Below are 26,310 nucleotides of genomic sequence, written 5' to 3'. Positions count from 1 at the left end.
TCCCAGTCTGTTTCATAGAGATACTGACACTGCACACTCCTCCCAGTCTGTTACACAATGATACTGACACTGCACACTCCTCCCAGTCTGTTACAAGGTGATACTGACACTGCACACTCCTCCCAGTCTGTTACAGTGATACTGACACTGCACACTCCTCCCAATCTGTTACAAGGTGATACTGACACTGCACACTCCTCCCAGTCTGTTACACAGTGATACTGACACTGCACACTCCTCCCAGTCTGTTACAAGGTGATACTGACACTGCACACTCCTCCCAATCTGTTACAAGGTGATACTGACACTGCACACTCCTCCCAGTCTGCATCACACTGATACTGACACTGCACACTCCTCCCAATCTGTTACAAGGTGATACTGACACTGCACACTCCTCCCAGTCTGTTTCACAGTGATACTGACACTGCACACTCCACCCAGTCTGCTTCACAGTGATACTAACACTGCACACTCCACCCAGTCTGCTTCACAGTGATACTGACACTGCATACTCCTCCCAGTCTGTTTCATAGTGATACTGACACTGCACACTCCTCCCAGTCTGTTACACGGTGATACTGACACTGCATACTCCTCCCAGTCTGTTACACAGTGATACTGACACTGCATACTCCTCCCAGTCTGTTACACAGTGCTACTGTAACTGCACACTCCTCCCAGTCTGTTACACAGTGCTACTGACACTGCATACTCCTCCCAGTCTGTTACACAGTGATACTGACATTGCACACTCCTCCCAGTCTGTTACACAGTGATACTGACACTGCACACTCCTCTCAGTCTGCTTTACAGTGATACTGACACTGCACACTCCTCCCAGTCTGTTACACAGTGATAATAACACTGCACACTCCTCCCAGTCTGTTACACAGTCTATTACACAGTGATACAGACACTGCACACTCCTCCCAGTCTGTTACACAGTGATACTGACACTGCACACTCCTCCCAGTTTGTTACACAGTGATACTGACACTGCACACTCCTCCCAGTCTGTAACAAGTGACACTGACACTGCACACTCCTCCCAGTCTGTTACATGGTGGGACTGACACTGCACAGTCCTGCCAGTCTGTTTCACAGTGATACTGACACTGCACACTCCTCCCAGTCTGTTACACGGTGATACTGACACTGCACATTCCTCCCAGTCTGTTACACAGTGATACTGACACTGCACACTCCTCCCAGTCTGTAACAAGTGACACTGACACTGCACATTCCTAGACTACTTCTCAACCATGTCGACTTGCTGCATGGTTGTCCTCCTCCAGTTGTTTAAAATTTGAACACATTTGTAAGAGCAGTGTCCATTGACTTTCCATCCAAATGCTTGGGAGAGCATCAGAGGAAATTTGAGAGTGTTTATAATTTCACAAACATTTCAACTTCTGTTGTTTGAAAATCTCTCATTCCATTGTATGATGGTGTTGCAATAGGAGAGTTGAATCCAGTGCACCTTTTTTGGATCACCTGTGAATGAACTAAGCAATAGCATTAGCAGTGCCATAGCTTTATCCCTGATCTCAAAGTGCATTTTAAGAAAACTGTTCTGAAACTGTATGAGGTCATGATGCGTACATATTTACTTTGGAATATTTGACATAGATCATTAAGGGATATGTTGATATGTTTTCTCACATTTCAGGACTACATAGAAAACAAAACCATAACCAAACATGTACAAACCCGAATTTAAACAAATAAAATGGATAGAATATGGATGAATTTTATATTAGATATCACAAAATTAATTTTGAGAAACTTTAGATGCTTGTGGCAAAATGGATTGTTACCTGTGTTAATTTTTAAATAGAAAATTATTGTCATAGCAGATAGATATCCATCAGTTTGAGTTTGATGGTTTCTGTTGTTGTCTGGTGAATTGGAGGGTTGGAATGACTTACAAATGCAGACATCTTAGAGTATTACTGAGAGATAGCTGTTTTACCCCATTAGACAGCTGGCTGGTTGAGGTGTTCTATTTAACCCACACAGTGGGGCACTTATTCTTTTAGACCTGTGGAGGTCTCCTGGTCACACATCAAGATTTTCTACAGACTACTTTCAAATAAAGGGTGTTGCTGTTTTTAACAACAGACCTCTAATAGACATCTTAAATGGGGAAGACTTTCATCTTATAGACTCAGACTCATAATGGTAATCCTTAGAGATAAGCACTGAGGTAGTCAACATGCAACTCTACATTACCAGTTCTATTACAGAGTTATTTAAAGTTTGTTGCCAGTTTTTCAAGTGAAATCTGACTGATTCTTATGCCATAGTTGTGGTGAACAGCTATATTCAGAGACATGAAAAGTTGCATCATTCTCACTCAGCATTTTGGGGAGTGGGGGGAAAGTATATCTGTGTCACAACTGTCTGCTGTTTGTTCACTTAGTTCATGCAATTAGTACCATTTGTTTGTTCCACGCATGTGACTCAGTCAGTAACAGTGCTAATCCTCCCCATCATATGTAAAGAGAGAAGTATTCATGTGATTTCACTCTAGGTTGTAATAGGAAGTAGGTAAGTCATAACTCTTGTGTCAATTTTAGTGTTTGGAGTTAATATTTGACAGTAGAAAATGGGATAAGTTCATTTGAAGTACTTTTAAAGTCTGGCACTTTTAAAAGGTTAAGATTATGTTGCTTTGAAAATTTAACAGCTGACAGTTAAAGAAGGTGATACCCATTTCGTTTAATGGAATTAGAATAGAAGAGATGGAGCTGCAAAGTCAGCTGGAGACTTACTCAGTTGGAGATGTGATATCTGGAAATCTTGCATTTAGAGCTAAATTTGGTTTCATGCATTACATTGACCCCAAATGTCATGCTAAGGAACCTGGAGCAGACTATATTGTCACGGATATGGTAACAGCTTAATCACATTTTTTTTATTTCAGTTTATCTTCGGGTATGTTTAGTTGCAGTTTAGAATTGGCAGGGTTCTGAAGCAGATGTGGTTAGGCAGCACACATTCTTCTGTAAGCAGACTCCAAGCAATTAGAACCGGAACAGTCCATGAAAGCTGTTGATAGTTCAGTGCACCTCACTACATCAGAGCAGACTCCATAGATCATATGGATAACTTTTGCTCATATATCCTATAATCTTACACAACTGACCGTAAATGTGATGGGACCCCACAGTAGCAGCTGAGAAATACTTGAGCTCAGGGGTAGTTGCTGCCTCGTGAAGGTAGCTATCTGTAAAAAAGCTATTGAGCAGATTATAAAATACAGTCTGTGGAGTCTGGAATTTGAACTGTCTGGACATAAACAGTAATTGAAGCAGTCTGTAAAGGAGCAGCTCCAAGTCTGAGCACAATGGGATCTTGATCAGATGGAGAAAGTGAGGTCTGCAGATGCTGGAGATCAGAGCTAACAATGTGTTGCTGGAAAAGCGCAGCAGGTCAGGTAGCATCCAAGGAACAGGAAATTCGACGTTTCGGGCATAAGCCCTTTCCTGATTAAGGGCTTATGCCCGAAACGTCGAATTTCCTGTTCCTTGGATGCTGCCTGACCTGCTGCGCTTTTCCAGCAACACATTTTCAGCTCTTGATCAGATGGGCCAATGAGCTGAGAAGTGGCAAATGGAGTTTACTTTAGATAAATGTGAGGTACTGCATTTTGGAAAAGCAAATCAGGCAGGACTTATATATTTAATGGTAAAATCCTAGGGAGTGTTGCTGAACAAAGAGACCTTAGAGGGCAGGTTCATAGTTCCTTGAAAATGGAGTTGCAGGCAGATAGGATAGTGAAGAAGGCATTTGATATGCTTGTCTTTATTGGTCAGTGATTGAGTATAGGCGTTGGAAGGTCATGTTGCGTCTGTACAGGACATTGGTGAGGCCACTTTTGGAATACTGAGTGCACTTCTGTCTCCCTCCTATAGAATGGATGTTGTGAAATTTGAAAAAGTTCTGAAAAGATTTACAGGATATTGCCAGGTTTGAAGGGTCTGAAATAGGCTGGGATTATATTCCCTGGAGTGTTAGAGGCTGAGGAGTGACCTTGTAGAGGTTTATAAAATCATGAGGGGCATGGATCAGGTAAATAGACAAGGTCTTTTCCCATGGGTAGGGAAGACTAAAACTAGAGGGCATAGGTTTAATGTGAGAGGGGAAAGATCTAAAAGGGACCTAAAGGGCAACTTTTCCAAGCAGAGGGTGGAATGAGCTGCCAGAGGAAATGGAGGAGGTTGGTACAATTATAATGTTTTAAAAAGGATTTGGATGGGTATATGAACAGGAAGAATTCAGAGGCAAATGCTGGTAAATGGGGCTAGATTTATATAGAGTATCTGATCGGCATGGACGAGTTGGACAGAAGGGTTTGTTTCCATGCTGTAAATCTCTATGACTCTTGGTTGTTTTGAGAGATAGGTCCATGGCTTAAAGCTGTTAATGAGCCACACACCTTTTGGCAGGTCAAATTTTCAAGGCCTTGGGAAACTCAGCAGCTGAACAGAGATAAGGAGGAACAGATTCCTGGGTTTGTTCAGGGTTGTTTGTGATTTCCATCTTCTTTCCTCAATCACTTCAAACCTGCAACCCATAATGAGCGACATGGTGGCTCAATGGTTAGCACTACTGTCCCACAGCACTAGGGTTCCAGGTTCGATTCCCGCCTCGGGCAACTGTCTGTGTGGAGTTTGCACGTTCTCCCCGTGTCTGTGTGGGTTTCCTCCGGGTGCTCCAGTTTCCTCCCACAATCACAAAGATGTGCAGGTTAGGTGAATTGGCCATGCTAAATTGACCATAGTGTTCAGGGGTGTGTAGGTTAGGTGAATTAGTCAGGATAAATATAGAGTAGGGGAATGGGTCTGGGTGAGCTACTCTTCGGAGGGTCAGTATGAACTTATTGGGCCAAAGGGCCTGTTTCCATACTGTAGGAATTCTAATTCTAATTCTCATCAGTATCAAACTGTTTATTTTAGTCCGTCAGCAATTAAGTAGTGAGTGGGTCCCAGATAATGGTGAAAGGAATGTGTGCACCATATTGTAATAATCAAGCTGTTGATCTGTAAATCTCTTCAGGAATTTGAAGAATTTGATATAAAACACATGAAGGATTCTGGAATGGCCTTATTGAATCCTTTGTTCTTTTAAGTTAGAAACATAAAAATATGGAAAATAACCACAGGAATAGGCCATTTGGCCCTTTAGGCCCACTGTATCATTCAATGTGATCATAACTGATCATTCAATTCAATATCCTGTTCCCACTTTCATCCCCCATACCCTCCGATCCCTTTAGCCTTAAGAAATATATTCATCTCCTTCTTAAAAGCTTTCACATATATAAAGTGTACAGTCAGGTGGATTGGCGTGCTAAATTGCCCATAGTAATCAGGGATGTGCTAGGTGGATTAGCCATGGGAAATGCAGGTTTAAGAGATACGGTAGGAGGATGGCCCTGGGGTGGATGCTTTTTGGAGAGTCAGTGCCTACTTGATGGGCTGAATGTCCTTTATCTGTACTGTAGAGTTTTAATAATTCTATATGTAATGTTAAATATTATGGAGGCTATCATAAAATAGTTTTGTTATTGGTCACTCTTCAATTTGGAGATTGTCTTTTCTGTTTCAGTTTTCGCTTTAGCGCTTCTACTGAAGATCATTTCCCACCTTCACTAGAACCCAGGTGGACAAATACTTGCTGTAAAAAAACAGACTGCTGTTTTTATTTAATCCCAATTCTTGATGTACAAAATCTGACATCAGAGGTATATGGATGGATAGGGAAGACTTGAAAGAGTGGGTGGCTATTAGACTGGTCAGGTGAGAAAAATAGGAATGAAGATCTTAAGGAGATCTCATGGACTACTGCATAAATCAGGCAATGTTATGGAAAGGGATTGGGAGATAGTTAAGGAGAACATATCAGAAATTCATTGGTGAATGGAGAAATAAATAATTTGAACAATTTTCCATATTTATCGTTGTCACATACTTTTCAGCTACTGAGTATGACAGTCTGCAACTCTTCCATTAGATTTGTGACCATTGGCATTATTGTGCCACCCATTTCTGCCAGACGTCAAATACCCCAGAGAACTGGCAGTGTCCCATTTCCAAACTGCTTCTGATAAAATCAGAGGAAACTGTTTGAGACAGATTGGGATCAAGTTAGATATTTTAAATTCTAATACCTCTTCTGGCTATCTCGAGGAGGTCTAAAATTCCTCCCATTTCCCTTTCTAAAATAAATGTATACTAAGTTCAGCATTTCTTGCTTACCTCCAGCAGAAATCCTTAATAGCCTGACTGAGATTAGGAATTTACCATATAATATTGACCAGTAAAATACCGATTTCAGTAATTATTAATGAATTGATTTTTCTAAATAAGCACCGAACTCTCTATGGCAATAATCAGCTTCTTTTACTTACGGACTCTGTAGAATATTTTATCAAAAGTAACAAATTACCTCAAAATAAAACTTTAAAGTATGATTGCTACAATGTGCTTACAGGAGGCCATCTAGCGTTCAGTTAATAAGATATAAGTGTCATCTCGAGTGTTTATTAGGAACTGAGCTATATTGTGACAGATAACATCCAACAGTTAAATGATAATCGCTGAATGTAAAATATGCATGATTTCCGCTAATGATGTGTAAATCATAAGGTGTAAGAAACATATTTCTTCAGCATAATGTGCAAAATACTAGGTTTTACTTTGTTTTAAGTTTCTGTCTGCCTGAAAGACACAATATTTGTCAGATTAATACAGCATTGTTGGAAAAATTGAAAAGCACATACAACCTTGAATTATTTAACTTAAATTGATCTATTTTCAGAAAGGTAATAACTAGTTTAAAATAAACAGGTTGCTTTTATTTTGTGTAGATGAATTTGGTATAAACGTGTATGTCCAAATGATAAATCATTGACGACATTTTCAGCTTATTTAGAGTAATTGATTATACATAATCTAAACTACTGTCTTTCTCTGCGAGTAGTTGCTAGCATCTCAAACATTTAATGCATTTGTCTAATAAATTAAGATTGTGTTTATTTTTTCTTTTAAAAATCACAATTTCTTTCTAATGTCATAAGTGATTTTAAGTGTAAACATCTATAGAGGTAGCAAGAGCAGTTGAAGAGAATGAAATACCAGTATTTCTTTTAATAGCTTGGATCCCTGACATGAGTAGGGAATAAATATTAATGGTTATTTCTTGTTCCAGGGCTGTGACAGGAGTTGACAGTGACCCTGATTTAGTTCACATGGAAATTCAGGACAAGAGTGGAGGTAAAGATTAGATAATCACCCTGGGCATGCTGTCAGGACATATCTGCATGTTGTACACTGACCCAGTGATGTGTTGCATTAAATACTGTTCTTAGGAAGTCATTCTTAATGACCTAAGGATCATTGAACTTGAAACATCAACTGTGTTTCTTTCTCCACAGATTCTGCCAGACCAGCTAATTTCTCCAGTATTTTCTATTTCTGCTTTTAACTATGATCTGTTTTTAGTATTACCCAACAAATCATTAATATAATGTACATTACACAACTGAGTTTTCCTAGTACTTTCTGCTTTTATTTCAGATCTCCAGCATCCATGTTATTTTGCATTTATCATAGTTACAAGTAATGAGCCATAAATATGTGCTTGAATTGAATCAATAATCCATTCAATTTAAATTTGCTGTGAGTACAAAGTTGAAAATAGCAAAGTTTATATTTTTTTTAACTGAGAAATTCAATTTTATTGGTGAGCCTCAAAATTATACAGCATAAATATTAGAGTTCAAATATTATAGATAGAAAATCAACTTGATGGGTGAAATGGCATTCTCTTATATCACAATGTCTCCAGCAGCTTAATGTATTTGAATAAGAATATACTTCACACTATTTTAATAAAGCTATTTCATTATTGTGTGTATGTTAATTTTAATTCAGCTCCATTTCAAAATGTTTTTGGTTTCATTGGCTATGTCCAGTATAATGTTTTGTAAAACATAACTTTCTGGAACAAGTTTTTTTTAAAATTTGGACTACCAGTAATCTCCAGGCTCTCTACCTCTATTCTCACAATTTCCCCAAACGCTGGAAAATGTTCAGTGGAGATGACAGAAGTCTTTCCCACTGGTTATACAGCTAGTGAAAGTCCTAGCATATCCTTTTGGGAATGCCTGCCTCACTAAAAACTCATCCAGAACTTAACTTGGAAGCAGCTGGCCTTTGCTTGGATCATGGATGAGGAGGGTAAGCCTCTTGCCTGCTAAGACATTCTGCCCAGTCAGAGGCAGCAACACTTCATTGTTTGATGCTGCTAGTTCTGCAACTCTCCAAGGCTCAGTATCAACAAGCTTAGATAATTGGGATGGGGTTTGTGGGAGAGGAAAGTTCCAAAAAGGGATTAGTTCATTATGTTTTCATGTCTGGGCTAGCCTTCAGGCTTATTCGTAAAATGTTACACTATTTATTCTACTTCATATGAAATGTGATCGTACATGGTAAACTTAGAGCAGGCTCTGTCTTATGGTTAACATTAAGCTAATTTCTTCACTGTTTGTCTCCATCTATTTTCTGAGTTTCGCTTCAAGAGTTTTACTCTGGTGTGTTTTGCAGAGTTGTAACTCCATCCACATGAGATAGTCATACAATGATGTGTCACTTTGTGATATCACAGCAAGGTGGCTATAGGTCCAAATGTACTATGCGAAATGGTATGACGTGATTCTCAGCAGCATCTAACTGGCTGCTTCTTGATCAGGTACTGGGTGCATTTCAAAGGGTTCTCATCTATCCTCCTACCCTCCCCCCCCCATCCCTATTACCTCTCACCAAGCAAATGTGCTAGGACTTTCATTTTGTGCTTCTTACATGGTGACTGCCATGTCCACTTGGGGCAGCATAAGGACCTTAAATAGACACTGCTTGCCTGCCTCGGGACCTCAGTTGGATAGAGACAGCATTCATTGGCTTTCCTGCCACAGCCATAATTGGGGCAGTGGTGGGAAGACCTAGGAGGCCCATCCATTATCTTTCTGCCTGTTTAAATGACCCTGCCACATTAAATTCTGCCCATTGGATTTCTAGTCTCACTCACATCTCTAGATATTGCAAAATGCAGAGCGACAAGAAAAAAAGATAATCAGTGATAAAATATCAGAGCCCTGCCTGTATTTACAAATGTCTGGTCAAGGACGAAAAGAAGCACCTCAGGAAGTGCTTGCTAGTCTTCAGTCATGGTGAGGCACTGGTGGATACATAGGAGGATTTAATGCTGCATGAAAAAAGTAACCTTAAAGGGAATTTGTAAAAAGAAAACAAGTATAAAAGTCTAGCAATAAAGACTGTATGATGTAACTGTCATTTATGACAATCTTATGTTCAACTTAATACCGTCATGAACAGACACAAACAGAGAAACAAAAATAGTTCACTAGGGGCTTTCCTGAGTTCCACTTAAAGTGAATATTCTATAAGAAGCAAATATAAGCATTTGCCACTGTCAGTACTGGCCACCATTGTAATCCTGAATTGTTTGCTATCTTATGCTAGCATTACTGGCTTGCTAACCTATTCACACGGATCCCAATATTCTTGTAAAATCCATTCCCAAAAATAAAAGCAAATATTTGAGTTTTAAACAACTGAACATAGAGTGTATAGTGCAGGCATGTCTTTATATTGTTTGAGTGGTGTTCACCCACATTGTTCATTCTGTTACAGCAGTCCACTAGAAGTTGTTTGATTCTGTACAGGATCACATAAAAGAAAACATTAGTCACTAAAAGCACGCTCCACTGTTTGGAGACTTGACTAGTGAACTGTTACTTAACACTACTGAGATGAAGTTTTAACTACTTTGTTGCTTTAAACAACTCGGCAACAGTATTTTCTACTTGGGGATTGCTGAGGAATGTAGCCTCATGCTGATTAAAATGACCCAAATTGCATTGAGGTTAAAACTAAAAGTACATCCTTTTGAGGTAATTATGGTTGGCAGTTGTTTTGATTTGGCTATTAGCATTTTTATTAACTATAGCTACTTCTGAAAAGCAATGGATTTGATGATTAGCTATTACATAAATGATGAATATTGTTATATTTGTAATTATTGGAGAGAAAAGCCAAGTGGTGCCTTTTAGGGTAATTGCAATGAGCAGATTATTTTGTGTAGATGGAGAACAAATATTATTAGTCTGGGCAAGTGAAAATGATTAATGCATTGCAGTGTTTGTAAGATGTTTGGGCGCTTATGCATGCTGGAAATCTGCATCTATAATACACCTTTCAAGATTCAGTCAGCAAAGCTGCCACATGACAGATTTGCTTCTGGGTGCACATACACTGCCAATGAAATATTGCACTGCTATTTCTCTGTCATAAAGTTACAATTTCCATTAACCATAAGTCATTTGTGACAATGTTGTCATCTGTGATCCCTTTATATGAAAAGTAAGAAGTCTACGACCGTGTGCCTGGGATTTTAGGTTAGCTAACAGGATAATGCAAACTGTGAAATGCATGATCCTGTTTCATCTCATTACAAGAGTCATTTTTACTTGGTCATTTCTGTTTGGAAATGGTTATTAAGTCTCTGTGTTATGTGCAAGAAAAATATCTACCATAAGTATAATCTGTGATCAATCAGAATATTTCTCACTAAGTACAAGGTCACTTCTCTGTTTCCTGAAGCACAAAGGGGAAACAAGGTGCTAAAAACCATCAGTCCTTTGGCCACATATATTGAGGTAATCTGAGCTAAGGGCTTTGAAGCAGAATTGAGAAATATTTTGTTCTCTTGCTGCTTTGCACAGCAGGTTTTCAGTTTGATAGCAACAGGCATGTTTTTTTTCTGCAGTGATTATTTATTGAGAGGTACTGATCTTTTTTTCTCACAGGCTTTCTTTATGTCACCTGCCACCTTGAAAACTGCACTGAGAAAGCACTGAAAGCTCATTTCTCTGGAAATATAGATCAGAATTCGTTGCTTGTCAATGATGACTACATTTTCATTCAGGTAATTAATTCACATAATAATTCATTTCCCAAGACTTATTTGTACACAGAATCCATTATAAAGGAGATAAATAGGCAGCAATTACAACAGACTGGGTGAGCGGCCTTTACTTGTAGCCGAAATAAAATTTAATTGTGGTGACGTTCACCTTTAGGTAAATTGATTATTGCAGTAAATACAGAGTTTAATAAACAGATGCATATTGTTCTGTGGACAGATCAATTCCTCAGAGATCAGGGTTGCACAGCTTTGAACTCCCCTGAGATCAGCAGTGTGCAACATTAGGTTTCTTTTAAGTAACCAGGATCTGAACCCAGTGGAGGAGTCTTTCAAATACTGGTTTTCAATAAAATCCATAAAAAAGCCAAAAATTAATAAGTGGAAATGTACGTTTCAGTACACAAGTACTTTCTGATGTTTTTACATAGGCTGTGTGTCCCTTTATTTAAAATTGAACTATACAATTATAGGATCCAATGATGTTTATGGTACCTCCAGTTTCAATTTTGAGGTACTATCGGATGGAGCATGCACTGTCAATACTCTTCCCATTTCTATCAGTGTTGATGGGAGTAACCAGTAATAATCAAAGGCCGACTAATGTGCGGCCCTGCACAGTGTCACCCCTACGCCTTGTTCCCCAGCTACACTTCCCAAAATATCAATAAAGGCAACTCATTGTCTGGTTTGGCTCCTGCAAGTTGTCTCTTGGGCACCTAAGTTGTTGTGTCCCTCTTTATTTTTTTTTAAACATCAGTGACTTGAAATCTGGAATTGCCTTAGTTTTCTTGATTGTATACAACCTCAGTATAAATCGTTAAGTATATTGGCTACAATTTAACTCCATAGTCTACATGGTCCCACTGTTACTTCATGCAGTGACACAGAAATTCATTAGACTGATAAATGCCTATATTATGCCCCATCATATTTTTTTTCTGTTTTTAAGAACTGTTACCATGTATTAAAATTATACTTCTAACACTTGATCAATTACTATGCCCATATCTTTTTTCCTTGCTTACCTCCCTGAAATATCCTTTTGTAAATGTTGTCTATTATTTTAAGATAAATATATTTTGTCGCACAGCAAGCAATATTAACCCCTATCTGATATTAACCTTAAATATCTAGAGGGGTATCTTTATTTGGTTTCTTAAAAATTCAGGTTTCTCTATATTGCATTATTTTATCAACTGGCTGGTAACGCCTTCAATTAAACCAAATGTGAATATTCTGATTGGGAAATATTCTTGGTCTGATATCTGAGGGTGTTTTGGTGCTCACAGTTGTTTGGTTCAAACTATTAGCGTTGCTCTTGGTTTGGACAACACTTTATTCAATTCAGATTGTAGTTTTTCAAGACTGTAAAAGTTTTAACTGTAGTTGCAAAATTTTTTTTCCTGTGACTTTTGTAAAAATATTTATAGGTGTCATTTATTACTTAGTGTGTTGTATCCTCCACTCAAGTTAATTTGTTAGCCATGACCTGTGTTTCCACAGTCCATGTGAAATTGTTTGTCTTTTAAGTACTTCCTTGATGGTAGATTGATGTTTTTGGTACATCAGCTCAGCAGGCATTTCAATTTTAGGACTAGTGCATCCATTTTGATAGATTAGAGGACTGGCTATTTAATCAGCAATAACAAATTTCATCCACTTTCCTCTTATATTTATTCTGACTCTTCTTTATTTCTTGATTCTGTCTATTAAATTGTGTTGTATAATGAATTTTCAGGTCATAGAGTCAGAGTTTCTACAGCACAGCCAAAAAGAGACTGTTTGGCCCATCATGTTCACATTGGTCATGAAATATTGAACTATTCTCATTCCATTTTCCAGCATTTAGACCATGGCTTTATTACTTGTCATCATTGAAAAATGATATTTCAGGTGTTCATCTATTTCTTAAATGGCTTCAGGGTTCCTGCCTCCACCAGCCTGAAAGGCAGTGAGATCCAGACACCCACTGACCTTTAGTCAATCTTTTCCTTAAATCCCCACTAAACCTCCTACACTTTACCTTAAAGCAGTACTTCTTGGTCATTGACCCCTCTACTAATTGAAAAAGTGCTTTCCTACCTGACCCTTATAGTCTTATACACTTTTATCAGGTCCCCTCTCAACCTTTATTGCTCCAACGAAAACAACCCCAGCCTATCCAGTTGCTCCTCAACCACCAGCCCAGGCAGCATCATGGTAAATCTTCTCTGCACTCTTTATAGTGCAATCGCATCTTTCTTATCATGTGATAACCAGAAGTACCTGGTTCTGGCACTTGAGACCTAAGATACATTGCACTGGGTCTGCATGTTTATCCACTTTTAAAGCTGCTATAACCTCTTTTGTTATTTTTTTCTAATACCATCCTTTTCCAAGATCAGGCTAAGTACTTTCTGAGGTACATGTCATCTCGGTCCACACAGAAATTACTTCTATGGTCTATTCCTATGCTCTTTGTATATTTTCTAAAATATCCAACAGGTTTTTTTCCCAATTCCCCAGTCAATATTAGCTTTCCTAATTTCCTTTAAGTTTTCCCTGCACTTTTAATACTCCTCCAGAGACTTTGCCATATCGAACTTTTGGTGTCTATTATAAGCTTTTCTTTTTTTTTCACAGTCCTAACATTTATGTTCCTTGTCATCCAGCGTTTTCCAGTCTTAGTTCCACTTTTTGCAGGAACATATTTGCCCCGTACTCTTGCTACTTGCTCCTTGAATGCCTCCTACTGCTCTGACATAGTTTTGTCTGAAAGTACCTGCTTCTAGTCCACTTGAGCCAAATCGTATCATAGTAAAATTATTATTTCCCCATTTAGAACTTTTTTTCTGGCTCATCCTTATACCTTTCTAAATCTGTCCTAAATCTAACTAAGTTATGATCGCAATCTCCAAAATGCATTCCATGCTGATAGGTCTTTCATCTGCCTGGACTCATTTGTGAATATAAAATCTAAAACTGCTCTCTCTCTCTCATTGAACTCTATATGTACTGGTTAAAAAGCTCTCCTGTATGCATTTAACACTTTTGTTCCTTCCCTACCTTGTACAGTAAAACTATCCAAATTAATATTGGGGTAGTTAAAACCCAGACTATTACCGTAATTATTTTTATGTTTCTCTAAAATTTGATTATAGAACATAATTGATCCTCTGTTGCTCCCTAATTGTTTGTCTATAGGACACAGCCACAACCCTTTTTTTTACCTTTACTTCTAGCCATACTATCTCATTTGATGATCATTCCAAGATGTCATCCCTTCGTCCTAGTTGATTACTTAGTCAGTATTGTGATCTCCATTATCTCCCCCTCTATATGCTTTGAATATCCTATAACCAAAACGTTGAACTGCCAATCCTGCTCATCTTTCAGCCAGGATTCAATCATAGCTATGATACTGTACTCCTATGTGCTTATTCATCAAGCTGTCTGCTCTTCTGCAAGTGTCCTCACTTCACCAACTCTTCTCAGTGATGCTGATCACCTCTCATTGGGTCATCACTTCAACTGTTCCTCTTTCCCCCTAATCTAAAATATTTAGCCTCATAAATTCCATATTAAAATTATCTTGCTTCCTTTTAGTGCTTCCCACATCACATTCCTTCACAGTATTTTGTTTTGTGCAGCCACTCATGCTTACGTTTCAATTGTGTACCCTCTGAGAATTGCTATGTGATATTTGATTGAAAGTGACTTTTAGATACTGATTTAAGATGCTTCGTACATAAACATCTCATGAAGGTTTACGACTCTGAAGAATTTTCTTCACGACTGATTTCCTGAGTGAGAGTAAAGTCTGATCTGGTCAGTTATGTTTAATTAGAAATTACCAAAACAGCAGTTAGAGTTAGGAACCAAAAACCCAGAGTAGAAGATTTTGTACAGAAATTGGAAGACAAGTCAAAGGGCTGATTAACCTCTGAATATTGACACTGACCAGTTTGTGTTCAAGTGTCTGTCCCCATGGCTGGAGAGCTCTAACGAGGATGAAAACAATGGGACAACAAACAAAGCAAGGGAGAAATAAATTCATTCTAAATGTTACCAATGATCTAGTTGCATGTTAACGTTCATGTGGTTAATTAAATAATTTCAAAATCTTTAAACTTTTATTAATATTTCCATGCTAACAATCTTGAACTTTTTTTTAAGGCAACTTCTGAAAATCGGACCAAGTATTATGTCTCTTACCGGAGAGGCGAGTTTATTCAGATGAAGTTACCAAAGTATGCCCTACCAAAGGTAACTACTTTATGAAAAGTGTGATAATATTTAGTGAACAGACATATTGAAATTCTTGCATATGGAGGACACTGTCATCTATTATTTTTAATACAGCATCTTTATTTTGATAAGCAATAGTTACTTGCTGCTTAATAATCATTTACTTGATGTGGATTGCTCAAGCAGCAGTACCTAGTCATTGCATATAACTAGAAGTAATTTTACAGTGAATATGTTTTCAGTGGTCGCCAAGGAATTGATGATCAGTTTAAGAGCAATTTGGAGGAGAACCCAGCATCCATAGCCCTTTTTAGCCCCATGATAACTTCATAGCAACTCATGCAAACTGATGCTCACCCATTATTCTTCATCTTTCTAAGTATTATTTCCAACTTCTTCAGAACTCACAATAGCAACTTTGAGGCTTATGCTGGGATGAGATGCAATAAATGCTTGAGTATCCACTGAAGTACTTACGACTTTTAAAAAATTCTCAGTAAATCTATTCATTGCTTTAATTTCCTTTAATCCCTTATAAAAACAAGCATGGGATTTCATAGTCTCACTCAAAGAGTTTTGAACCATTTGAGGATATCAATCAAATACTGAAATGGCAGGCACCTCATTGTCATGATTAAGAAGTTGTGAAATCTGTCATGTAACACTAATTGTGTAATTACTGCCCTCAGGCTTGTGTCAACAGAGTGAAATACCAAGCAATCTTGAAGAATGCTCCAGACAGTTTCTTTCAAATATTGAAAAGGCAGGACCTTTAACAGTTTGACTGTTTGACAGCTCCTTTGACAGTTCCAATGAATTCATGCCCTTTATGGACATATTCATGTCTATGTTAAACTATCAGATGGACAGTTGACCACTCACAAAGGCCGCCTGGAATCAAATCCAAGAGCATACCTTACATCTCTGAAATGGTGCCCCTACCTATTAAAGCAATTCTACAAAGTTCGGACCAATGACCATCAGTCTAATATATGCATGTTGTGTTTTCTAATCTCAGTTGACAAAAGTAAGTCAAGACTGGAGGCAGCTGCTTTTTATTCTGGACAGCTGTTCCATGGATGTGCAATTTAGAATTCTCTCACCTATTATCCTCCCCCACAAAACAAAAATTTTAGGTGGTGCTTTCAGGGTGGTTCTTGTAGATTTGAGCCTCTTCAGCCATTATCACAGCGATGGAGAAGCTGTCCGTAGTTGCAAAAACTCAACTGTAAACTTTTGCGGCTTTATTTTTGTCGTACCAAAAGAAATATTCACGATATTTTTTCCTCTGCCCATATCAAGCTTGTATATCTTGAAAACACCATCTCAAAGTTAGTGCTGTTCTAACTGAAAAGTCCAGGTTTCTCTCCAATCTTTTCTCGTACATCAGATCTTTCAAACACTGGGATCAGCGTTGTGGCCGTTCCCTCGAGTATGTCAGTGCAAATGGTTCTTTTGTTTGTTGCTGACCAGAATTCTACCTGTTTAAGTTGATGCTGCTTGGCTAGAGAACTGTAAAGTTTGACTATTAACTACTTGATGTGAGTAATCTTATTCAATATTCCAATGGCTCAGTATAGACCGACAACTTTGTAGTCACGTCCACAAACACTTTTTGATCACTTCCAGTTTTACTCTTGACTATTTTAGCATCATCAATGGAGCACCTAGCTGTCTGGTTTTCTTCCTATGTGCAGTATTTCATGTTACTTTACATTTAAATTATGGCTGTCATTCTATCTTCCATTTACATGATCCTTTGCAAATCATTCTGTAATTTTTAAGATGCCACATTTTGATTCCACAGTAACTCCTACTTGAGTGTCATCTGCAAACATGCGCATTGTACATTGAGTTGCTAAATCCAGGTCAGAGTGGTAATGGTTCTAGAACTGCATCCTCAGACCTTCTTATTATAATCGACTTTTAAATAGCTAACACAATGTTAGATTGCTTTTCTTTGCATTAGAGATGTTTGACTGGGTAAATTTGTGTCTTGCGCAGGATCAACCTTCTTTCCCTTTCAACATATGATATTTGGGACTCCATTTTATGTGTTATTTTAGTTTCATGGTGTCTGTCCCATCTTGGCTCACGGTGACTTCTCTCCTCACCTCATTAATTATGTATTTGGGCTCTCAGACACTCTTATAAACAGCCACATGACAACCGAGGCCATGGTGCTCATTGCTGCTGGGATCTTGCGTTGTTCATGCTGTTGTCCACTCTAAATGCCGGCTGTACACCACTTCAGATGCTGCAAACAAGAAACTGTGCTGCGGCATTGTCCTCTCAGAGGATGTGCTCCCAGATGGAAAACTTAAACCTGATACGGACATCAAAGTGGATGGGTTTGTCCAGGGGAAGGCTGTTCTCTATTCTGCAGACTGGCCAAGGAGGTCACATCACCAGAGTCAGCATTCTGGACAGAGATAACAGCCTGGGTTATTCAGTCTCTTACACGTAATGGAACATTTAGGGCGGCACGGTAGCACAGTGGTTAGCACTGCTGCCTCACAGCGCCAGGGACCTGGGTTCAATTCCCGCCTCAGGCGACTGACTGTGTGGAGTTTGCACATTCTCCCCGTGTCTGCGTGGGTTTCCTCCGGGTGCTCCGGTTTCCTCCCACAGTCCAAAGATGTGCGGGTCAGGTGAATTGGCCATGCTAAATTGCCCGTAGTGTAAGGTAAGGGGTATGTGTAGAGGTATGGGTGGGTTGCGCTTCAGCGGGTCGGTGTGGACTTGTTGGGCCGAAGGGCCTGTTTCCACACTGTAAGTAATCTAATCACCCAGCAGTGGAACAAGAAGGTCAATGATCTGCACTCTGCAAGGGTAATAGCCACCATCTTCTCTCTGTCCCCCCACTTCCACTCTTAACTGTGGAACTTAGTCACAACACACTAATATCACCATGAACTAATGGTCTACAGCTGGCACTAGTTCAAGAAGCATCTCCACTCAACAACACTCTCACAGCTCATCTAACCCAAAATACCATTCAGCTCGTCCCAACTCTACGAGGAGAAGATCCTGGAGATGGTCAGACAGAATGAAGACCACTCGTGGGGAAGCTGAAAATTTCATGTCAAGGTAACCAACCCAGTAAGCTTTATTGTGGTATACTGCTCTCCCATTTAGCAGCAATGGAATGGGCACAATATCTTGAGACCAAGCTTTGTGATGAGCATTGTCGATCGATGCATGGGTTACACATGAAATGCAGTTTGATGGCAGATTCACTGCACCTATAGATGCCTGGCTGCCCCCAAGCAGTGCATCACATTTTGGACAATGCTCCTGCAGACAAATAAATACACCTACTCCATCCACTGTGAATGCTTTCGCATCCATTTTACTTGCTTATTGCACAGTTGAGGTTTGGTTGAATTTGGCACATTATCCAGTTGTGCTGTTGAGTGATTGACAAGGTTTGCCCCCAAGCTTTCATGTTCTATTTTGTGTTATTGTCTGAACCAACACCATCAGATTTCAGGGTCCCCATGTACCCTTACTCTTCTTTTACTTGACTGTAACTAGCACCAATTTTCCCCTGTGACCCATTGTTTACTACATTCCCATGACCACGATTGTGATCCACTGTCCTTCCATTGGAACTGGACCGATAGTGACTTGCAAATGCCTCCACTCTGACAGTATCCTGTGCTCACCTATGTTATATCAGGTTCTACCTACACTCCTCTTCACTGTCATTAGCCCCTTAGTGTCACAACATAATGTAGACCATCCCAGACTTGAGATTGCCACTTCTCCTACCAATCCATGGATTACCCCTGGAAAGACCCTGGAGTATTCTTAAATTCCCCAGGACTGACTATATTCCAACCACCTGACTAAATTGTGAGGGCAGCCTCAACTGAGCACAGCCCAGATCCCCTCTGGTGACTCCACAGCATTCTGTAATCCCCAGAGTGGTTAGACTTGAACTGCAGGACTGAGCATATACAAATCCTCAATGATCCTAGACCATGGTAGGACCAAGTGATTGACTGAGAGTGGCCACCCCTCTCTACTGTAATCACATGAGTGTCTTGGCTGACTGTGGTGAGACATCCAGACTGGTCATAGTCTTCTTTGAACCTAATAAGGACTGGTCCCCTTTGACTTTCAAACATGGCCACTTGGTGAAGCACATGCAGTATGTTTGCCATGTAAGTTGTCAGCGTGACATTGATGTAGCATAGTTATGTACAGCAACACATACACTTCAATTGAGGGGTCAGTGCTGCCCAACATGCCAAGCTACCGGCTTTTCTGTGTGAAGTAAAAGACAGTGCAGGCCAGTGATCTTGTGGACTTCAAAGTAAATGCAGAGTATGTGAGTGCTAAGAAATCAAGCTAAGAGCTACAAAATGTACATGTGCTTGAGATGAAATGAGTGTGTGCCTCTATGCACAAAGTGACCTAGCAGGAGAATTCTGATGTAAAGTATCAGTGAGCTCTGAAGCACAGTGATGAAGCAGTGAAGTGCATTGTGTTAATATGAGATCAGCTATGATAACTGGTAAGGCTGGTGTTTCGGTAATTCACATTTCTGTGGACAATGGATGGAGGAATGCGACACTGTCCATGGAGAATGCAATGAGATGTTGGTGAATTGTCCTGAACATACCGAACAGAGAATTCAACACAAAAGTATACAGGAAAGCCACACACACAGACCAAGTCCTGAACTATGAAAGCAACCACCCCAACACACACAAAAGAAGTTGCATCAAGACACTGTTCAAAAGCGCCACAACACACTGCAGCACACCAGAACTGCAAAAAGAGGAAGAAGAACACCATATATTCGCCAAAAACGGATACCTAAGGGAAAGACAACGGAATGAGGACATGCCACAACCCAAAGGACTAGCCACGTTACCATACATCAAGAACATTTCTGAACTGACCGCCAGACTACTATGACCACTAGGACTCATAACAGCACACAAACCAACAGCCACTCTCAGTCAACAACTCACCAGGACAAAGGACCCGATACCCAGCATGAGCAAAACCAACATAGTGTACAAAATCCAATCAAGGACTGCACAAAACACTATATAGGACAAACAGGAAGACAGCTAACGATCCGTATCCATGAACCCTAACTAGCCATGAAACGACGCGATCAGCTATCCTTAGTAGCCACATTAAGATGACAAGCAACATGAGCTTGACTGAGACAACACTACTATTATAGGACAAGCCAAACAGAGAATAGCTAGGGAATTCCTAGAAGCATGGCACACTTCCACAGATTCTATCAACAAACACATCGACATGGACCCAATATACCGGCCACTGCAGCGACAGCTGGAACTGACAACTGGAAGCGGCAGAGACAAACCACTATAAATGCCTTAGGAAACATCACAGAACCACTTCATAGGAGGTTCCAATGCACTGAGGATCTCACCTAGACAGGGGACGAAACGTCTGCAACACAAATTTTCAGCTCGGCGAACAGAACCACAACAACAAGCATCTGAGCTACAAATCTTCTCTTTGAACCTGAACATACAGGATGAGAAAAGCAACTGGCGTACAGATTGCTTGCTTTGGCACTACCTGGACAGTTACCAGCTATGAGAAATTCTAATCTGGTTATAATAGTTACCAGCACTTTATTGATAGTGTTAGTCAGTTATAGTTGTGGGTGCTCAATGAGGCTAATTAACAAGGATAATTAATTTCTAAAACTAAAGCAACTGTTGAAAATGGGAAATTAAGCATAACGTTCTGGAAACGTTCAGCAGATCAATCAGCAAGAAACTGTCAATGTTTCATGACAACGAATCTGTTTTTATTTTAGTGAATCTGTTTAGTATTTACGAAGACCTAAACAAGAGAGTTAATGTCTGGTAGCTTGTTAACCATCTGCTGTCTCCAGCTGAGAATGATGAATGATTCAATGAGAGAGAAAACCAATATTAAAACTGTGACAAAAATTGGGACAAACAATGTAAACAGTGTGGAGAATGACTTTTTTTTCTCTGAAGAGAAGGCTGTTGCCTTAAGTTGCCAATCAAGCATGGATGTCACTGCTAGTCAAAGAGCAGTTGTCAATCATTAGCATTTACAATATTGCATACCTCAGTCTGTCAGAAGTGAACATTTCTGAAATACATTTTTCATCACCACATGACATCACAAAAATCTGAACAAATTGAAAATAATTGACAGCAACTACTTTCCCCTGCTAAAGGAAATTCATGTGCTCCTGATGTTAGGAATACCTGTCTCAGCAGCTTCTAAACACGTTAGAACTTAATTTGTTCCAATATATACTTGATATATACACATCTCTCGAACTTTTCTTTCTTTGACTCTTGAAGTTTATTGGTGCAAAGGATTAGAAAGTTGACAGATCAAATGGAATCCCAATACACTGCTAGTCAGAATAATATGTGAAGCAAAGTGAAACATCAGAGTTCCTGAAGTTCTGATGGAAGTTTTCATTTATTTTGAAAAGCCATTCATCATTCCTGGCTTTCTAAAATGTTCTTGTGTGTCCTACTTGTATCTTTATATGTGGGAATATTAAGCAAAGGTTATATATGGAGTTAGCTGTGTTCTTCCTGCAATGAAACAACACATTGACTCCTACCTTCTTGAGAAAGACATTAGCGATTCTAGAAAATAAATCTATCATCACATGTGGAATCGAACCCCAGCATTAGTTGCCACATTCAATTAGCAATGATATCTTAGGAGGAGAAAAAATTGCACAGGAATTATTGGAATCTACAAATGCCGTCCCTTCCATCTGAATTTGGTGCAAAATATTCTGAATTCTGTTTTTTGTGTTGTATTACCTTTCAGGTATAATTATTCAATGAAAGCTAATCAAAAGCTGCTCAACAATGGAAGTAAAGTTACCTTCTCAGAAAGCATTTGTTTTTAAAGAATAAAAATAATTTATTACTTTGAAATTTGCATTTTAACTCTCTTGCAGGGAACTATCAAAATGCTCCTTAATACGTGTTATGTTACGAGAAAGAGATCCAAACTCTATAACAAGAAAGCTTCAAGCTAGAGACTTTAAAAGAAGGACATCTTTGTAGTTAGAACAGAAGTTTTTTTTACTCTCTCTGGAGACTCAAAACCATATAGGACAACCTTGCACAATAGTTTCCTTCGCGTTTTGAATGTTTCATTTTTTTTTAAAACAAGGCACTAAATAAATGTCAGCATCGACCAGATTCTCCTTCCCTAAAAACAATTTGTTCCAAAGAAAATTGTTATGATGGGCTCATGGATTAAATTGCAAATTAACGGATGTATTTGTTTGAAATTTAATAGCTAATCTTTATGTGGCAGCACTGACTGCCACAGATCTTGTATGATCATCAACCTCTGTATCTTATATGATACAGTCAGAAACACAGACATGCTTGAATAACTCCTGTTGCATTAAGGACTATTCAGGCAACCACCAGTTTCAACAAATAGAATCTGAATAACATGCTAATGATACTTAAATGGAAGACCAAATGACAAGGCATATCATCTAATTTCTATAATCTAGTGGTCTGTAAGGCACATAGATGAGTCATTCTACACACACTGCAATAGTAATGTGGTCTATTTCAATTGAATGTGGTTTTCATCTTTTAAAAATATATCTACATATGTTTTATGACATTTAACCTGCCTGTAACCTGTTGTACAAGAATACCAGTGCTACTTTTGTTAATAAGTACCTTGAAGAAAGCAGTTCTAACACTTTACAATAAAGATACATGTAATTAATTTACTACATCAGTGATCTATGAATTCTTTTGGTTTTGAAAAGCTCTGATGTGTGACATGTCTGGACACACTGCACATCCTAAGTTACGTTCATAATGAGCCGAATGTTACAAAAGGATGAAGATCATCTGATCTTTATCCATTTTGAAATATATTGTGATACTTTGTTTTATATTGTAACCCAGGAATGGTATTGTGGATTTTACTTTCTCCTTGTTCTTGTTCTTTCTACTCCTGACGTTTGCTAGTGCATGAGTTCTTTGTTCACAAGCTATCCTCTGCTAACTTTTGATGTGTGAACTTGATCACATGTTGTGCAAGTTAAATAGAAATTGCACCTCTAGCTTCATTTAAACAAATTGGTTGAATTGCCAGAACATGTTACAACTCCACAGGCAGCTCCCCAATTGGAGATTCCCATTCTACGTCTTCATTTCCTTCTGGGAGTAACACACACAGATTTATCATTTTTATACCATAATTTGTACATTTATAAACAGTATGTAAGGGATAAACAACCATGATGATACAAAATATTTTATCACCAGATAACTATCAGCTCAGGACAGACATGTATCTGGGTAATGACTCCACAGGGATTAGACATTTCTATGGATAGTCATTTTTTAAAAATTCTCTTATGGCTAACTCACTTTACCATCCTTTGGCAAGTACATTGGAGTAGTCCATGCCTTAGTGAAATATTGAAAAATATCTAATACTGAGTTAACTGCCAATTTTATATCTCTCTTATTCCCAGTTTATTGAATGGAATTTTTTTTAAAAACTGGACATTTAAAGTGAGAGTGATGGTTGACAGTCTTTAATATTACACGCTGAAACAAAATCAAGGTCTATCCAATTGAAACCTAAATGCCAGACAATGTTCATCTTTCGCCATTGGTAACAGAGATATTCAGAAGAGGCAGTTGTCTGATATTTTTGTGTTAAGATATCTGTGGCATCTGCAAATCATATGGCCACAATGGAAAGCATAAATCACAGCCTAAGTTAGTGACTTTGATAGATAGCTGTTTCTCAGCTTCTATGACTAGGAGACAGGACAATTATGAATGAAAATTAAAAGCCAAAAGCTTTTGCCAAGTTAAATTGGCAGTCATCATTCAGTTTCAGATAGCAGAGAGTATTAGAGTCTTACAAGAGATAAAATGCTCTGTGCTATTGCTCATCAAATGCTTTATAAATGTGGATCAGCAAAAGAAAGGAATTTGGCAGGTTCCTTCAAAGAGAACATTTATTCCATGGAGCCCCGTATACAAGCATGGGCTGTCATCTATTTTGTAATGGTACTGTTTCCAAGATACAATAACTTTGCAAAAATCGTATCTTATAGGAGCAACAGTTGATATCAAATAATAGCAATCCACTATCTTACTGATTTTTGGATGACAACTGTATCATTCTGGGGAATCATTATAAATGCACTTTGAAATTGTTAGCGACATTTGGTAAAAAGTTATATTCTATGAAACAGAGTCGGCATCAAATAAGATTTTTATAACAGCTCCGATACATCACAGCTGAAACTTCAATGGCCTTTGGAAGCCCCAGTTGTGACATCATGACCCATGAACATTTATGGTTTCAGGACAAAGCTCATCATCTACTGCCATCCCTTAGATGAATTCTAAAGTGGGAACCCATGAGATTCTGTGGCCTGTCATTAACCAAAAGGAATACCACAGCAAACCTCATGGACTTGTGTATTGCTCCTTCCTTGATCAGTATCAAACCAAATGACCATCATGAATACCTGAAGATGAAATGACAATCTGATGAGACACCAATACAAGATGTTAAAAAGAGTTCTTTTGTCAATGGATCAGAATGGAGTTTTACCACATCTGGTTTGAGAGTTTTGTGGATAGTTGGGGAATGAGAGGAATAAGAAGTATACCCATCAGTAACAATGGCAGAGCTGCATATGCAAAAACGTGCAAAAGGCACAGTTGAAGTGCTCACAATTATTTCCAGCCAGCAATCCAGAGTGGATGATCTATTTTAATCATCAGTGGAGTTTTCCAGCATCATAGATGCCAGTCTTCCGTCAAGTTGATTTACTCAAGTTGATATCAAGAAGCAGCTAGGTGCACTGGAGACAGCAAAGGCTACAAGAATCTGAGAAGATCCTAAATGTAGCGGAGAAGACCGAGCTTTTAAAACAGCCATGCCATATCCAAGCTGTTGCAGTAGCAGTACAATTTTGTTCTGTCCAAAAATATCTAGGTAATTTGGTCCCCAAGAAATAGAATGTATCCAGCCTCACCAACTGCAGCTATCTCAGGCTACTCTGAATCATCATCAGTGTTCTAAGGAGTTGACAGCAGCGCACTTATTCCGAGAATAGAATATCCTTTATTGTCACGTACTCCATTGTAGAAATACAGCGAAAAGTTTTTACAATGTCTGCCTCTTATGGCACCATCATAGGTACAAGAACCTAGGTACAAAGCATGGATACAAAAGAGGAATACCTTTACAGTATTTTTGAAAAAAGTTAGAAAAATGACATTTTAAAGGATTAAAATTACAGTCAGATAAAATATTACAAATGAACATTACTTTGCAACAGCTCAGTGCAGGGACTCCACATGTGGTCTGTCTGTCAGTCTAACAACCGTCCTCCCTCTGCTCCAAGCCTCCAGATCACTCCGTACAGGTACTTAGCTGCTCCAGGGTAAGTTCCAGGACTGCCTGTCCCTCGCTGGTCTCCGCCCGGGACTCACTCTAAATCTTGTTGCCCGGCTCTGCCGCTGCTCCAGGGTTCGCCTCTGGGGCTAAGAGGAGAGAAAAAAGAGATTTAAAATGAAAGAGAAGGAAAAAGAGCAGGTGGAGTAGAGGAGCTCTGGCAGGAGTGTCTTAGTTTGCTGCCATCTTGCCAGAAGTTCTGACTAATCCTTAGCTTGTATGCTGTTGAGATCACTTAACTCCAGATCTTTTTAAAGACTTTGTCCAACAGAGGCCAATGAGCTGAATTTTTGATGTGAGGGAAATGTGATCAACATAGACGTCAAGAGTGCGTTTGACTGAATGGAGGATCAAAGCGGCCTAGAAAATGTGGAGTCAGTGGGAATCAGGGCAAGTTTCCAATGCCTGAAATCACACTGAACACAAAGGAAGATTGTTCTGGATGTTGAAGACAAATGTTTTTTTAAAAAATATTGATTGGTTCCGCACAGTGTGGCAACAGTTTGGCCAAAAAAGTCCACACCAACGTCCAAACAGCAGCCCACCCAGATCCATTCCTCTACCCTTTCTCTGCATTTTCCATAGTTAAGGCACCTAACC

General features: G+C 39.0%; 1 protein-coding gene across 1 annotated transcript in view; it reads left to right on the top strand.

The window, feature by feature from the left end:
- Positions 1-26,310, top strand: part of sorcs2 (sortilin-related VPS10 domain containing receptor 2) — a 613,114-nt gene that overhangs the window by 462,527 nt on the left and 124,277 nt on the right. The window contains exons 6-8 of the mRNA XM_060832699.1: positions 7,219-7,283; positions 10,898-11,016; positions 15,172-15,261. Of these exons, the coding sequence (XP_060688682.1) occupies positions 7,219-7,283; positions 10,898-11,016; positions 15,172-15,261 (274 nt within the window). The remainder of the gene's footprint in view (positions 1-7,218; positions 7,284-10,897; positions 11,017-15,171; positions 15,262-26,310) is intronic.

The sequence above is a fragment of the Hemiscyllium ocellatum genome, chromosome 1 (assembly GCF_020745735.1).
Source record: "Hemiscyllium ocellatum isolate sHemOce1 chromosome 1, sHemOce1.pat.X.cur, whole genome shotgun sequence".
Taxonomy (NCBI): Eukaryota; Metazoa; Chordata; class Chondrichthyes; order Orectolobiformes; family Hemiscylliidae; genus Hemiscyllium; species Hemiscyllium ocellatum.
This window is presented reverse-complemented; position numbering and strand designations above follow the sequence as displayed.